A 12,744-nucleotide genomic window follows, 5' to 3' on the forward strand; every position below is an offset into this window, starting at 1 on the left:
GGTAAGACCCCTTAAATCCCTCCTAAAAGAATAAAGACACCAGAGTCTTATTCATAAGTAACAAAAAAAAAAGTTTACTCACGATCAGGCAGAGCACAGTGTGATCGCTGAAGTCAGGCTTTAGGCTTAAAGTTTCAAACATATACAAACAGGTTTGCCCCATAAGTGAGATTTACCTAGTGACTGCAGGCTAGCAGTCCAGCAGTTCACATGACGAAAGGGAGATGGAAAAGAGAGAGAGAGTGGTAGCATGCCTTGTCCTTTTACCAGATCTGGAAAGGTCATCCCCACCCACTAGTTACATGCAAGGAAGGATGCTCCAGGCCAGGAGGAACAGGAAGTTTCAACTGGCTGGATCAAACATCCCCTTGCATGTCCACTCTAGGAAAACAATGAATGTTGTCAGGGCTGGCCCTACGGCAAGGCTGGGTGGCGCAGGGCCGCCAGGGGGGTGCCCCGCTGCTGTGCCCGCAGCAGCCGCACGGCGGGCTCTGGGAAATGGGGCGGGGGGAGGCGCCGGAGGGATCTTCGCACCACAGCGGCAGGGCTCCAGACAGGGCCGTCTTAAGCATGTTGGGCATCCTGGCGTCGTGGTGCGGAGATCGCCCCGGTGCCCCTGCCCTGCCCCGTTTCTTGTTGCGGCTGGTGGGCGGGCGCAGTGCACAGTGTGGCACCAGCCTTCCCCTAGAGCTGGCCCTGGTGCCAGATATGCTTAAGACGGCCCTGAATGTTGCATTTGACTGCTCCCAGTGGATATGTTCCCACACCTCCAACACTTCTCCGATGAAAATAGGGACACCCTGTTTAACAACAACAACAACAATATTGTTTCTACGCCACCCATCTGACTGGGTTGCTCCAGCCACTTTGGGTGGCTTCCAACATTTATAAAAACATACTAAAACATTAAGCAATGAAAACTTCCCTATACAGGGCTTCCTTCAGATGTCTTCTAAAGGTTGTATAGTTACTTATCTCTTTGGCTCAGGGGTTGCATAACTCCATACCCTCTGACATTTCTACAATGAAAATAGGGACATCCTGAGGAAAAGTGGGACATTCTGAGATCAAATCGTAAACTGCGACGGCTTCTGTAAATCTAGGGACTGTCCCTGGAAAATAGGGACACTTGGAGGGTCTGGGCTGATGTTAGATCCATGCAACTTATGTTCTGGAAGGAAGAAGTGAGCTGAGACTGGTGATTGGTTCTTCCTGCGTGACTGTGAGGTGCTGCGGCTCCATGACCTTTGAATTTTCCACCTCTGTGATTTGTTCTGTGAATTAGTGGTGGCAGGCTGCTCAGGGAAGCAAACAACTGGATTAAAAAGGTTTCGTGTGCCTACCGAGTGCCACTGAGGCTAAACCTCCATCCATCCATCCTGTCTCATAGGCACACGCTGAAGCTAAAAATAGTCAAAGCAACAAACTGTGAGAAAAATGGGTGGGTGCTGAGATATGGAAATACTTTGTCTTAATTTCCATGACCCGACAAGCTGAAAATCAGATTTCATTCTGGATAGCCATTGTGACTGGAACTGATCGGGTAAGAGCGAAGGTTACTTCGGGGTGAAAAATCAACTGCTTTAAAATGTTCTTTCTTAAAGGGACCCTGGAAAAGCGAAACGGGGAGGGGGGGAGGGGGCTGAAGCCAACACTTTCGTTGCCAGAAATTTGCCACACAGAGTTGCCCAGTTTCAAACAATGTTGGTCTTTCATGCACACACACACACACACAGAGAAATACATTTTAAAATACATTTATTTAAAAAATAAGCACAGTATGTACACACATTGTGGTTATATTGGGGATGGGTGGGGTGGGTGGGAATCCCCGAAGCACATTGAAAACAACATACCAGAACTTGGAAAGGAACTGTAGCCTTTGGGGAAATAACAGATTAGCCCTTGTGGATAACATGACAGGAAGAACAGTAGAGGAATCTCCCCAATAATCTGATGCAACAGAAAAATGCGGAACGCAATGCAACTTGGTGCTCCTTTCGACCACACCTATGTGGCTGATGCGCTTGCTGATGGTTTTGACTGGCATGCGGCACAGACTGAAATGTGGAGTATGAACAAGCAAATGCCCTTTCTCTTGGGACGCCCACATGCTAGCAGTAGAAAGCCGTGCCCAGCCCGTTTCCATCAATGTTGCAGTTGTCCCCGGCACCTTGGTGCCAGATGTGCTGTACGAGAGCATTGGGTTCACAAAATGAATCATGGTGTACAATTGTCCTTAGGACTGCTTCACACATGACATCAACCCCAGCCCCACCCCGATGCAATCTTCCGCTTAGGAAATTGTATATGTTATCATACAGTCTCAACAACAGCATGTTTTCATAGTGGATGATACTCCAGGCATCTTGGCAAATACACATTCCTGTCTAGAAATTACCTTTATGTAGGAAATGTAATTTCTATCAGGATTAAGGGTTGTAGTCTACGTAGCACTATGCTGAGCGTTCTGTCAGCACAATGGTTTCCACTTCTGCAATAGAACATGCTCCCATTCTCCTCCCTGTGAACCCCCTAAACCTGTTCTGGGCATTTCCCCCACCCCTCTGGAGCAGTTTTGGATGGCACAGAACATATGCACAGAGGGGCTAGCACACTAATCCTTGGACTAGTGCAAGGATTTAGTTGAATATTGTCCTAAATTGGTCACAGGTCCCAACAAAGTAAATGGGCCTTGATATAGTAACGACTAGTTGGAACTCAGTTCTGGTACCTCTCAGGTGGGCGCCATTGCCATTCTAAGAGAACATGGGAGGCGTTTGTGGTGAGTTCTGGCACCTCTTTTTCTAGAAAGAGGTTATGACTATTACTTGTTTGTGTCCCACCTTTCTGCCAAGGAGTGGTCGGAGTACAGAGTCATCACTCAGTGAATTTCATGGTAGAGTGAGGATTTGAACCAGGATCGCACCAGTCATAGAATCACAGAACTGTAGAGCTGGAAGGAACCCTGAGGATGTTCTAGTCCAGCCCTGCATATTCTAACAACTTTGCACCGATTTTAAATGGGAATGAAGTCTGGCTCACTTTGGATTCTAACCTTATGTGTGGCTTTCATTCCTTCCTGCTGTGCCTACAATGAGAGCCAATGGGTGACTAAACTCTATAGAGTTTTCTTTTTCTCGGCTATCTCGAGTACTTCGAAATAATAGGAAACGGCAAGATTGGTTAATGACCACGATTCTTACAATGATTAATAATGACAATAAGTAACAATTTTGAAGCCCACACAGTGTACCTGGGCACACTACCTAAAATTTGACATGACTCCAACCAGCCCCGACCTTCTAATTTCACCTTACATCTTTAGAAATAAAAAAAGGAAAGAAACAATGCCAACCAACTGTGAACATGGAGTAGTCTGGCCCTAAATGTTTGTGCTGGCTGGCATTCCTGTCTGCAATCAAGAGTCACATCCCCAGAGCGTTGATGCAACAATATGGTGTGAGATGTTGCCGTGAATAAAAAAAGTGGTTCATCTGATCGTTCATATGCTGGTGTAAGGAATAAATAAGAGGATTTGGCTGGCAGACAACAAATCATCTTGCTTTTAATGGATGTAAATCTAAGGACCGAAATGAAATTATTCAGCGTGTTTAACCAAGACCACAGTTTCCCTTGGCTACCTACTATGGGCTGCAGCCCAAGATATCTCGTTGTCTGAGGCAGACACTATAGCGTGTCTGTCTGGTTCCACATATGGAAGCCAGCTGGATTCACAGTGGAACTTAAGTTTATCACCAGCAGCAGGACAACATCCTCCATTTCATCTGAAGATGGTAGGCTAGTTTAGGGAGCACAGGAAGAACACAGTTTCCCATAGATACCTACATGGGCTACAGCCCAAGATATCTCGACGTCTGAGGCAGGCACTATAGCGTGTCTCTCTGGTTCCACATACAGAAGCCAGCTGGATTCTTAGTGGAATTTTAGTTTATCACCAGCGGCAGGACAACGTCTTCCGCTTCATCCGAGGGTCATAGGCTGGTTTAGGGAGCACAGGACATGTCATGCATGACACATAAAGCTCTGTACTCCCAACACTTCACTACCACTTCTCCACTCCCCAGCTTCTGTCGCTTGAATTGGCCACCTTGCTCTGCCCGATGGTAGGGCTGGTCCAGTATAAGATTTGGATGCTATTGAGCCTCCAAGGAGTGATATGTAGCTCCTGCCCCCAAGCCACTTAATGAAATAGGAGGAATGGGAAATTGTTGCTTGTATCTCTAATGCTGGATCAAAGGTTTAGTCAATGTTTAGGAATACCCTGTGGAATTTTTGACTTATTTCCTTTGAACAGTGGTTGCCATCACACGGATTGCTTTTGAAACTGCTTATGGTTTGCTCTGTGGAACCCAGTGATTGTGTGTGTGTGTGTGTGTGTGTGTGTGTGTGTGTGTGTGTGTGTGTGTATGTCTGCATTCCTGCCTCTGAAAATCACATCCTAAGCTCATCTAAGTACATGGAACTAGTTGTGCAGCTTTTGCTTTTTTTGCATTTAAGCCTTGTCTGGGTCAAAATCTCTACAGAGACGCTATGTCACAACAGCGTCGGCAGCGAAGGGGACCAATACCAGGAACCTTGCCCGAATCACAGGTGCTTTCTCAATAGTATTAGTAACAGCAGCAGAGCTGCGACAGTAGCAATGTACACTTTCCGAGGGAACCAATACCATTAAAATCCTGGTCGCAATAAGAAACGGAGTAAAAATTGTGCCCACTTAAACGTCTGTTCGTCCCGATATCTGATGCAAATTATATACAGTGGTACCTTGGTTTACGAACTTAATCTGTTCCGGAAGTCCGTTCTTAAACCAAAGCATGCTTAAACCAAGGCATACTTTTCCATAGGAGTGGGGTGCTCAATTTACAAATGGAACACATTAAAAAAGAAGTGAAACATGTTCTTATTCCAAGACAAAGTTCACAAAGCAAAACACCTACTTGCGGGTTTGCAGCATTCTTAATCCAAGTTGTTCATAAACTAAGATGTTCTTAAACCAAGGTACCACTGTATATTTAAAGTTGACTACTGGCAATTACAATACAGTACCAACAAAAAAGACAAATATCCTTACGAAATGAAAAACAAAATGAATCGTGGTTTTATGGCACATTAGCTGTATGGGCATGTGCTGGAGTTAATGGCTATGCTGTTCCATTTGGAGATGAGAGTGGATGGAAGCTGGTGGGTAGAGTGAAACTTACATATACAGTGTGGAACCCTGGAACTTGGGGTTTCTAAGGTGTCTGCAATATCAAGCCATGTTGCTAACATGGTGGAAGGATGCTTATATTAGTGTGGGTGTGTGAGGCGAGGATCGCTTTAGTTAATATGTACGTTGCCCTGGTTCAGCCAAAGTTTATTGTTGTGACCAGTTTCCTTTCAAACCAGCAAAACAAACACATCATCGTGCCTAAGGCAGGTTCCCTTGTTCTCAACTTAAGTCACTCACAGCTAATTTTAGTTGCACTGGAAGCACTGGCTTTTGAGCGTACAGTAGAACATCTTCGAGGAGTGATGAGCCAGCTCCCCCTGGCTTTCCTGATAATCAATCCCGTGTTCCCGATCTTTCTCGCAGAATTGTTTGAGAGGCATGGGTCTTCCCAGGTGAGGCACTCCCTTGCCAGCAGTAAGAAGTTTTGAAAACTGCATGGCCAGTACTATGGGCTGGAGGCTCATGTGATTTGGGGGGATTGGGCGTGCTGCTGTAGAACATCTGACCCCCCATATAATAACCGTATACATACGTGCTTTCACAATGTTAATCTGTCTCTGAAAGTCCGACCCCTATTCGGCTTGTGTGAAATTCTGTTCGGATGCCACTGAGGTCTTGGAAAGGCTAGAGCAGGTCTGAAAATACGCTGCCCTTTTCTTTGTTTCATACCAGCAGCAGGAAGAAGATGCTGCAATGCACTATGGGACAACCCTGTGGGATCAACGTCTTTCCTACACCAATCATCATACAATCACGCACCTGGCAGTTAGCTTCTTACCGCTTTTGAAAGTGTTTGTAAAGTCAATGTGAGCCACCATGAAAAGATCAATAAAAGACCCATTTGTAGTTTCTCTCCCATTTGGAAAGGCCTGACAACTAAACGTTGCGCACTGGGCTGAATGTTCTAAAGAGAAAGAATGCCTACTTCAAATAGACTCTCAAACAAACCTAATATTTCACCCCCCCCCAAAAAAAACCCCCAGGAATCAAGTCATCTCAAAACAAAGTGCAGAAAAGGAAAATATTGACAAGCTTCTTCAAAAAGCATCACATGTTGTATTTTCTTTCCTTTTTTAAAAGAAATGTCATTGCCTGTCACTGCAGATACAATCCAAGGACCACAGGATTCACTTGAGGCTGATCAATTAATTATCAAGCAAAACCACCAAAGAGCTGCACTTTATCTGAGCAGTCCTGCAGGACCACTTGACAAGTGACAGGCTATATGCCAGGTTTTGCCACAGTGCCGGCAATCTTCAGTAACAGGATTACTAGGAGAGGTTGAAGTCTTCTACACTCACACAAATGTATATCATTTAATCACAAATCCTTTGATCAAATTTCAAGCTAAACACCCATAGCTTGTCCAAATGAATGAATAGAATTTATCAAATGTTGTGGTTAATAATAATAATAATAATTTTATATGCCACAACACGAGAATGGGCCTCCTTTGCAGTGGATCCCCATCTGTGAAATGCTCTCCCCAGGGATGTTCGCCTGGCACCTTCATTACACACCTTTAGGTGCCAGGCAAAAATGTTCCTTTTAAACCAGGCCTTTGGTTGATCCGATTTACATCCTATGCTCTTTTAAAATGTGTTCTTTTTTTGGGGGGGGGATATTGGGTTGTTAGAGGGATGCGGGTGGTGCTGTGGCCCAAACCACAGAGCCTAGGGCTTGCCTATCAGAAGGTTGGCGGTTCGAATCCCCGCGACGGGGTGAGCTCCCGTTGTTCGGTTCCAGCTCCTGCCAACCTAGCAGTTTGAAAGCACGTCAAAGTACAAGTAGATAAATAGGTACTGCTCTGGCGGGAAGGTAAACGGCGTCTCTGTGCGCTGCTCTGGTTCATCCGAAGTGACTTAGTCATGCTGGCCACATGACCTGGAAGCTGTCTGCGGACAAACGCTGGGTCCCTCGGCCTATAGAGCGAGATGAGCGCACAACCCCAGAGTCATCCGCGACTGGACCTAACGGTCAAGGGTACCTTTACCTTTACCTATTGGGTTGTTGTTTTTATTTTTATTAGGTATTTTGTGATTTTATATCTTGATTCTATTCTATGAACCGCCCTGAGACCCCCAGGTATAGGGCAGTATATAAATTCAATAAATAAGAATCATCTTCATCATCATCATCATCTTACTGGGTTTCTCCAGCCACTCTAGACAGCTTCCCACAAGTATAAAACCACAGTAAAACATCAAACGTTAAAAACTTCCTTATACAGGGCTGCCTTCAGATGTCCAATTAGCCTTCCTCCCTTCCTCCTTTCTTTTGATATTGGTCAGCTGCTAACCTCACAACCCTGAGGGTCTTCAACAATGCATTATCTATACTGGAAGATACTTTAAACAGGTTAACAATATACAGAAGATTACTTTAACAACTGGCAATTGCTTTCTCTGCTTTAACTATTGTGACCTTCCTTTGTAGGCAATAGTTAACAATCAGGATGCAGTCAAGAACAGAAAATGCCACCCCAACATGTGACAAAAAGTAAAGATGTAAAAGACAACTTTTCAAATGTTCCCGTACATCTGGTGTAACCTTTGGACAATTTTGAGATGAGAGCAAGGCTGATCATTTAAAACCTCCCTGATTGACCAATGTGGGTTTCCCAAATGGCTCTTATTTCAAGTATTGGATTGGAAAAGCGCGGTTGCAAATTATGATTAGAATGAAACAGAAAGGTTGCAATTGTACAATTTCTCACCAAAGGGAAGAATGCACCTGCCAAATCTTTTGTGTCTTCCAAAATTCCAACTCAATAGCATTTAGCCAGGAACATTGGCGTTGGTTCAAACTTTGGGAACTTTTGAGAATTGCTCCATTTGGGAAAAAAACACACATTCCTCTGATCATTTGAATGACCTCCTAGTAAAAGGAAATCAGGCAATGACAGTTTGGGGTGTGTTGCATCTCATGACATCTTGAGCGATATTTAGGATTGAAATCTTTTGAATGTAATAAGGTTATGTATCTGAAGAAGTGTGCATGCACACAAAAGCTCATACCAATGACAAACTTAGTTGGTCTTAAGGTGCTACTGGAAGGATCTTTTTGGTTGTTGGGATTTAGATGTCAGCTATTCACCCATGTCACTTCAGTCTGGTATGGTAATATTTGCCCTGAACAGCATTGTGAAGTATCGGTGGTGTTCAGCTAAATTTTACTCACATATATTAATGGGCATAGTCATGTTTATTAATTTCAGTGGGTCTGCTGTAAGTAAAACTTAGTTTTCTACTACCCTGTGTCTTACTCTATGAGTATTTTAGTTTTGCATCTGTTTTGATCACTGATGTAATTTTGTTGATTCTCTTGTTGATTTGTTGATTCTCTTGTGAGGCACATCGCTCTGGTCTCTGTTTGAGGAAGGGCAGTTCAAAAATGCAATAAATAATAACCACAGCATAGACAAATAACTGCTCATGTTAGACACACAGTGGTCAACAAATGAATTCTGGAGTACCCGGGCAAGATTTTCGCTAGACAATAGAGAAAAAGAAATGGGACAGATACACACACACACATACATGTGTGTGTATGTATGCGATTTTGCAGATTCTACTAAAAACATTAATATAAAAACTCCCACTGGCAGGATATGTTTTGTATATTTCTTTCTTTTCTTTAAGAAAAAAATCCATTGAATTTCACACTGTCAGTTTTCATTTCAATGCAGAAAAACTTTAGAAAGACAACCTTACATCAGTCTCTTGCTTGGAAAGGGAATCATATCTATAAACATGGATACTGTAATTACAGCAAATACAAATGAGGACTAAATTCTACTTGTTAGTTTATTAACACAATGGGGGTGGGGAAATTCAGGGAACTCGCACTTGAAAATACAATGACTAGAAGAGGTATAAAATAGTAAGCACTTAAGTATGACACACGAGTGACACAAATTGCTTCTGTACGTACTCGTCTACCCTTATCATAAGCCTTATTTAATTTTTTAGAGAAGCCTCCCAAAGAAAGTAATAATTTATAATTTGAAAGCATAGACATGTATACAAACAGATCTCTAGCATTTTTAACAAATCATGAAACCTACTTCTCCCCTCCTGCAAAGAGACTTTTTTTACTTTTTGTTTTAAACATGAAAATAGATAAGGACAGACAAGAGAGAGCACTTCTTGACAGACAGGAAAATTGACACAGGGAATCCTTTTCTAGAAAATACGGTATCAGCGACTCGTTTAGATGGCTTTCGTTTTTAAAGGATTAGATAAATTCATGGCAGATCAGTCTTATCAATGACTTTTAGCTATGATATTTAGATGGAATCTCCATGGTCAGAGGCAAGAAACCTCTCTGATTTATTAAGTGCTGAGGACTAGCAACATGGGATAGCTTCATTGTGCCTTAATTTTGGCATTGCCGGCCGGTGATAAACAGAACGCTAAAGTCAACAGACCTTGGCCTGATCTGGTGGGGCATTTTTATGCTCTTCAGATGCACCACCACCCTGACATTCATTTCAGTCATAGTTTATTTCATATTTTTTATTTTTTAAAAAGGCATCTCTGAGCTGTCAAAGTAGCTCAATATAGAAAAAACAAGCATAGCTCTGTGAATGTTTCTAAAACTGCCTCATTCTGAGTCAGCTTATATTACTACAAAGTGGAAACAGAACTCAGCACAAAAGGATTCGAGGGTGATCTCAAAAGGCCTTGCATGGGAGCCTAGTAACTGAATGGGGAAGATTCTACTTTCCCTCAATAAAGCTGCAGTGGTACTAGTCTGTGTTAAGCCACTGATGTAATTTCCGAGAGGGTTTCCTGATTGCGCTCTCTAAGCACTTCACTGATGACTGAAGTGGGGCTACTGCTCAATGATGCTAGATGCCTTGTTGCATGATTCAATATGTTAACAGCTGAGAATTTTAGGAAGCTGAGCCGGAGGAAACTTATCTGCCAAAGACCCTAGAAAGGACTGGATAGGCATGGGGTTCTAGTTCCATTCTCCTGTGCCTGCTTGTTTGTGAAGCTGGGTTTAGGTAGCCATCTGTTTCAGCCACGTGTGTATTAACGGATGGGGTGGGCGATGCACAGTATTATTATTAATAATAATTTTAAAAAGAGCTTCCTCATCTAAGAACTAATATTTACTCAAGTGTGAATAGGCCAAAAAGTTGTACAAAATCCAAAAGGGTGTTTTAACAGTCTAGTGGGCAGGGGGAGAGGTAAGGGAAACAAAGTTCACCTTACCAGGCCAATTTCAGGCAAATCTCACTCTCCACAGGGATTTTATACTGCGAGAAACAGCTTAATTAAGAACCCGGACTATTCTCTCCCCCCCCCCCCCCCGGCTCATTAGCAGAACTGTGATTCAAAATGACTTTTGTGTTACTTGGTTCCCTGTCAAGAGTTCTGCAATGTTTGAAGCTGTCCAGAGCAAAAATGATATGCTAGAGTTTCACAGCTCACGCTGGTTTCCGGTACCCTGCCTCCCCCCCCCCAGGAGAGAGAGTGTGCGCGCGGGTGGGGGTGGGGAATCCCTCTTTTGTCAGTTTAAAGGAAACAGGAGCACTAGGCAGCGTTTGTGATTGTTCTGGGTTTATACAAAGAAACAGCATTATGGGGGGGGGGGGAAAGCCCACACTGAAAAATTTAGAACCTTACAATAGCTAAAATGTTTTCCATTTCACAACTTACACTACACATACTACAAAAGTGCAGGGAAAGAAGCTGCTGATTTTAATTTTTTTCCCTTCCCTTTTGGTGACACTGAGAACTTTAAACAAATTTTGTTTTTTTGAAAGAGCTTATTATAAAAATCAGCTAGAAATGTATAGTTCCGTATCTTCAGGTCATTTCAGCATCTCTTCAACCTCTCTGTATGATTTTTCTCTTGAGGTATGCAAGAGCTTTTGTTTAAAAAATACACGCTTTTCACGTATAAAAAGATCTGGATTTTGCTTCACGTTGTAGTTTTAAGAAAAGCAAACAGTCCCCTTTTCAAACAGGCGTTGTTCTCCTGTTGACCATGTTGATATGAAGTCCTTCGTTGTATTCCTTTTGAAGGAAATTGTGAACTTGAAGAAAACCCGCATCTTGCTCCATGTTGTAGCTTGCGGCCGTGGTGATCTTCAAGGGCTCCCTGGAGAGCGTGTACATGGAGATTTCGTTCATGGGAATGGAACCTGCCATTTTCAGGCCAACGGGCGAAACATCCCTGGATGGAGAAGGCTCTGTAGATCGAGAACTAGATCTGGACCGCCTTCTCCTGTACCTATAGCTTGGCATCCTGGCATAAGGGGAAGAAGAAGAAGTGGTCTTAAGGAACTCCCTCTTGGTCTTAAACCTTAGCTCCTTGTTCTTTTCAATATAGATGTTCACAGCCAGGACGCCAACTGTTTCTGCCACAATGAAAGACAAGGCTCCAAAATAAAAAGACCAGCCGTAATTGTATTGGTTCTTTTTGTCCTCATCCCGCTTGTCACTAGGATCACCCGCATTGCTGGATATGTAGACAATGATTCCTATTATGTTACTTAATCCTGGAGAGGGAGAAAGAAAGAGGGAAATTAGCCAGCTCAAATACCTCCATAACGAAATTATCCTCATCGCAAGCCCTTGGGTTGGTAAGGATACGATTTAACCAGAGTGAAGCAATATATTATTATTATTATTAGTAGTAGTAGTATACCGCCCTATACCCGTAGGTCTCAGCACAAAGTTACAGCATACAAAGCACAAAATACATATTAAAAACAACCAAAGCACAAAATACACACTAAAATCACTGTATTTTTTCATGTATAAGACACTTTATTATAATTTTAAAATGTTAAAAATTGGGGGTCGTCTTATACACAGAGGGGGGACAGGCGATTTGTGGCATCTGCGAGCAGGAGATTGTCATCGGCGATTGGGCAGGTGATTGTGTGGCAAGGCCTGCTGACGATTGGCTGCTACTGTGGCAATTGGGCAGGTGATCGGGCAGACGATTGGTTACTTCTGCGAGGTGAGTGATTGTCGGCAATTCCCCTCCCAAAAGCCCAACAACTCTGGGGGTTGTCTTATACACGACGGCGTGTTATACATGGAAAAATACGGCAATCAAAACATAAAGGCAGTAGAACACAGCTTTTCACTCAGCGAGCTTACACCTTCTCCCAAGCACATTGCAAGTCATCCTCCAGAGAACTCCACATGTCTTTTCACTGCTGATTCTTGCACTGCCAGCATCTACTCCAACCATCCATTGCCCGCTCACTGAAAGGATTTCATCTTGCAAGCGAACCTTCCCACATTCCCCTACTGGGCTGTTTCTCTTAAGTCGGTGACCCAGATGCTTCCAACATCCAGCAAAGGACCTTTATGTCCCTTCCTCTTCTTCCCCACTTTCACCATAGTCCCTCAGAGCAGCGATGTTCCCAAAACATCGCCCGAGAGCCTCTGTCTTTCCTGGATCTTTGGCTGGGTTTGTTTTGGTACCCCTGGCAAAGGTGTAGGCCAGGAGGAAGAGCTGCAGCTCAGCGGTAGAGCACC

The 12,744-nt window shown here is 43.5% G+C and overlaps 1 protein-coding gene and 1 long non-coding RNA gene across 2 annotated transcripts in view; one reads left to right on the forward strand and one right to left on the reverse strand.

Annotated features, from left to right (window-relative positions):
• LOC148686762 (uncharacterized) overlaps positions 1–12,744 on the forward strand; it is a 178,026-nt gene that overhangs the window by 26,441 nt on the left and 138,841 nt on the right. The window lies entirely within an intron of this gene.
• The window catches only part of CACNG4 (calcium voltage-gated channel auxiliary subunit gamma 4), an 80,820-nt gene continuing 77,100 nt past the window's right edge, over positions 9,025–12,744 (reverse strand). The window contains exon 4 of the mRNA XM_035104013.3: positions 9,025–11,750. Coding sequence (XP_034959904.1) covers positions 11,209–11,750 — 542 coding nt within the window. The 3' untranslated portion in view covers positions 9,025–11,208. The remainder of the gene's footprint in view (positions 11,751–12,744) is intronic.

This window comes from Zootoca vivipara, chromosome 2 (genome assembly GCF_965207765.1).
Source record: "Zootoca vivipara chromosome 2, rZooViv2.hap1.1, whole genome shotgun sequence".
Taxonomy (NCBI): domain Eukaryota; kingdom Metazoa; phylum Chordata; class Lepidosauria; order Squamata; family Lacertidae; genus Zootoca; species Zootoca vivipara.